The sequence below is a fragment of the Sinocyclocheilus rhinocerous genome, unplaced genomic scaffold (assembly GCF_001515625.1).
Source record: "Sinocyclocheilus rhinocerous isolate Xijiao unplaced genomic scaffold, SAMN03320098_v1.1 scaffold20072, whole genome shotgun sequence".
Lineage (NCBI taxonomy): Eukaryota > Metazoa > Chordata > Actinopteri > Cypriniformes > Cyprinidae > Sinocyclocheilus > Sinocyclocheilus rhinocerous.
In genome coordinates this window covers 1-2,913 of record NW_015634280.1, presented here as the reverse complement: position 1 = coordinate 2,913, position 2,913 = coordinate 1, and the positions used below count along the sequence as shown (strand labels likewise).

Genomic DNA, 2,913 nt, shown 5'->3' with positions numbered 1-2,913 from the left:
TTTACAGACAGCGACGCAAGGCGAAGGCGCCCTCAAAGTTGCTCAGAGAACTGAAAGAGTTCTTCACAAAATGGCAGTTTGTGGTTGTTTTTCGCGGTCATTTTGTATTACTGTATTTAAATTTACAGTAACATGTCGCAAACTACATTGAAAGAGTATTGTACACAGCCTATACACTAGTAAAATGTTGAGTATACACCTTGAATATCGAAATCGCGGTCAGCTATTCTAAACTAACATTAAATTTATTAGCTAGAATGTCTGTATGCATGAAAATATTAATATTTATTACTCACCAGATGAAGCACGTTTCCAGGTCGCAGAGAAGACACCATGTTGCCGACATTACAGGAAAAACTCTTTCAAATGTGCTCTCATGCACCCCCCACTGACAGAAATTAAAGGGATAGTTCACCCCAAAATGAAAAAATCATAATTTATGCACCCTCATGTTGTTCCAAACCTGTATGAGTTGCTTTCTTGTGTTGAATATAAAAGAAGATATTTTGAAGATTGCTGGTAATCAAACAGTTGGTGGTTCCCATTGACATCCATAGTATTTTTTTTTCTTACTAGGGAAGTCAATGGGAACCACCAACTGTTTGATTACCAGCAATCTTCAAAATATCTTCTTGCATGTGCATGGCACCCAGTCCTGAATTTTTTGTATGTAGGAATAGCAATTTTGCCTGCAAAATTCTGTGTGGTGTTTTTCGGGTCAATTTGCACTGCTGTATTTAGATTTACAGTAACTGATAATTTCCCAGAATGCATTGAAAATCTACAGTAACATACTGTCAACCGTGTGCACAGTACTCAACTGTTGAGAATACAATATAACACTGTGAAAACAACAAAATCTACAGTAACACACTGTACACAGCTTATACAGCAAGAAACTGTTTAGATAAACAGTATAATACTGTGTAAACAACAGAAATCGTTTACAGTGTAGTTTTACTGTAAAAAAATGTTTTTAAAGATGGATAGTTCTGACCCTAATTCTGATTAAACAAGATTTAAGATGTGAAATGCTGATTAAATGGCACACACCTGTGAGCACATATTCTATAGGGAGATATTGTAACACATTTTTTTTTTGTGCTATTTGTAAATTAATGTTACAAACAGCGCTGTTGCCACAACCTTCCCACATGAGTGTAACACTAATAGAAAACCAGTGATAAAAAACTACAAAATGCAACTAAAGTTTAGAGTTTAGTTGCATTACAAAAATGCAACTAAACTCAAACGTCTTAATCTGAAGTGACAAAGTTATTTTTTTCTGCAGGGTGGTAGTCATTTATGATGGTGGTTTCACTCCTGCAACTCTTTCTAGTTGGTAAAACTGATGATCACGTTACCGTACTTATGGTCTCGCCTATTAATGCACCAAACTTCTATGTTGTCAATCATATAAGTTTCTTTGCAGTTTAATGTGATTTGTTGTGCACAGTATGTTAATGTAATTCATGCTACAGCAGCTAGCAAACAAATTTTTTTTTTAAATGTTGGACATTGTGAGTAGTGTTGCTACAAATGCAACTTACATTTTTTCTTTTTCGATAATACAATGAAAAAATGTAGCGCAGGGCAGGTCAATACACGGAAAGAAAATCTATTGCTACTTCTGTTTGTTTGGGGTTTTTTACCTAAAAATATAATTTCATATATATTCAGATATGTGCTGTTTAATATCCATTAGTTACCATAATAACCATAAAATGCAAAACAATGAAAACAACAAATTCTTGTACCTTAATTTATCTAAAAGCAGAATGAGATTTAACTGTGATTTTCTGTTGTTACACTCAGTTTAACTGGTAAGATCCTCAGAGGGGAAGTTTTGCAGAGATTATATAAGAATGTAAAGACAGTCTCTGTGAAGGTTGTTGTGAATGAGCAGAGACAGATGTTAGTTAGAGGATCAGAGAAGGACACCTTTCCTCTGTCACAGTCCAGCTGAACTCTCACACGCTGCAGCTTCTCTTTAACTGTAATGCGAGTCAAGGGTTGATCTGAGGATTGTGAGCTGTATCTGCTGTTCCTGTACTGCACGCGCCAGACATTAGACTTAAAGAAAACGTCTCCCTTCCTTTGGTTTGATGCTGTGGTTATTCCAACAATCCAGTAAGTATTGTCTCCAACCTCTACATCCCAGCAGTGTGTTCCTGAGTTAAAGCCCTCAGAACCCAGAACACATGGATACTTGTCAAACCTCTCTGGATTATCAGGAAGATTTTGATATACATTACTGTACGACACACTGGTCAAATCAGAAGAGAGTGTGAGCGAATGAGCTGCTGTGTTTGGATCTAGAGTCAGCGGAGCTGCAAAGAGAATAAAATCAGATTAGAGGATGAAATATGATGGTATTAGAAATACAAACCTATTTACATAAACAAACACCATGAAGAATAGACTGTGTTTTGTAGTCATTATGAGTTTGCAGTATGATCTGATGATTTTATGAAATACAGTTCAGATTCACTTCAAATTCATAGAATTTAGTGTGATTATTAGATGTATTTCTATCAAATGTTGATCTGTCTGTCTTTGTTTCTTATTTAATCTTTTGTACTCGTGTCTGGAGACTCACTGTGTTGGAGAGTTTCCTGCATCTTCCTCCAGACTCTGAACCGCAGGTCACTCAAGTAATGTGACACATGAATCAAAGCTCCAGAACTCATCTGTGGATCCGGCTGTGAGATCTGGACTCTGGAAGAACATTCAGGAGTCAGAACTGCAGTGGATTTGAGTTCAGATCCACTGAGAGAAGAAACACCAGCAGCTCAACTTACCTTTCCATCGTGATGCTAAAGTCCTGGAAAACAGAGAGTTTGAAAAGCATTTTAATATCATTTTAATAAACAAGATCTGATTAACGTGAATCTTATCATTAGTCTTCTCCAC

The 2,913-nt window shown here is 36.3% G+C and overlaps 1 protein-coding gene across 1 annotated transcript; it reads right to left on the bottom strand.

Moving 5' to 3' along the window:
- Positions 1 to 1,595: 1,595 nt before the first annotated feature.
- Positions 1,596 to 2,821, bottom strand: LOC107745506 (zinc-binding protein A33-like). The gene is made up of 3 exons (XM_016559395.1): positions 2,802 to 2,821; positions 2,600 to 2,718; positions 1,596 to 2,330 (listed from the first exon to the last, which is right to left on the bottom strand). Exons 1-3 carry the CDS (start codon positions 2,807 to 2,809, stop codon positions 1,786 to 1,788), a joined length of 672 nt encoding a protein of 223 aa, XP_016414881.1. The 5' UTR covers positions 2,810 to 2,821; the 3' UTR covers positions 1,596 to 1,785.
- Between the last annotated feature and the right edge of the window lie 92 nt (positions 2,822 to 2,913).

Bases quoted from the DNA above. Each gene is read 5' to 3' on its own strand.
- LOC107745506 (XM_016559395.1), bottom strand. The intron at 2,331-2,599 runs GTGAGTCTCCAG...TTCTCTTTGCAG, and splicing joins GCAGGAAACTCTCCAACACA to CTCCGCTGACTCTAGATCCA.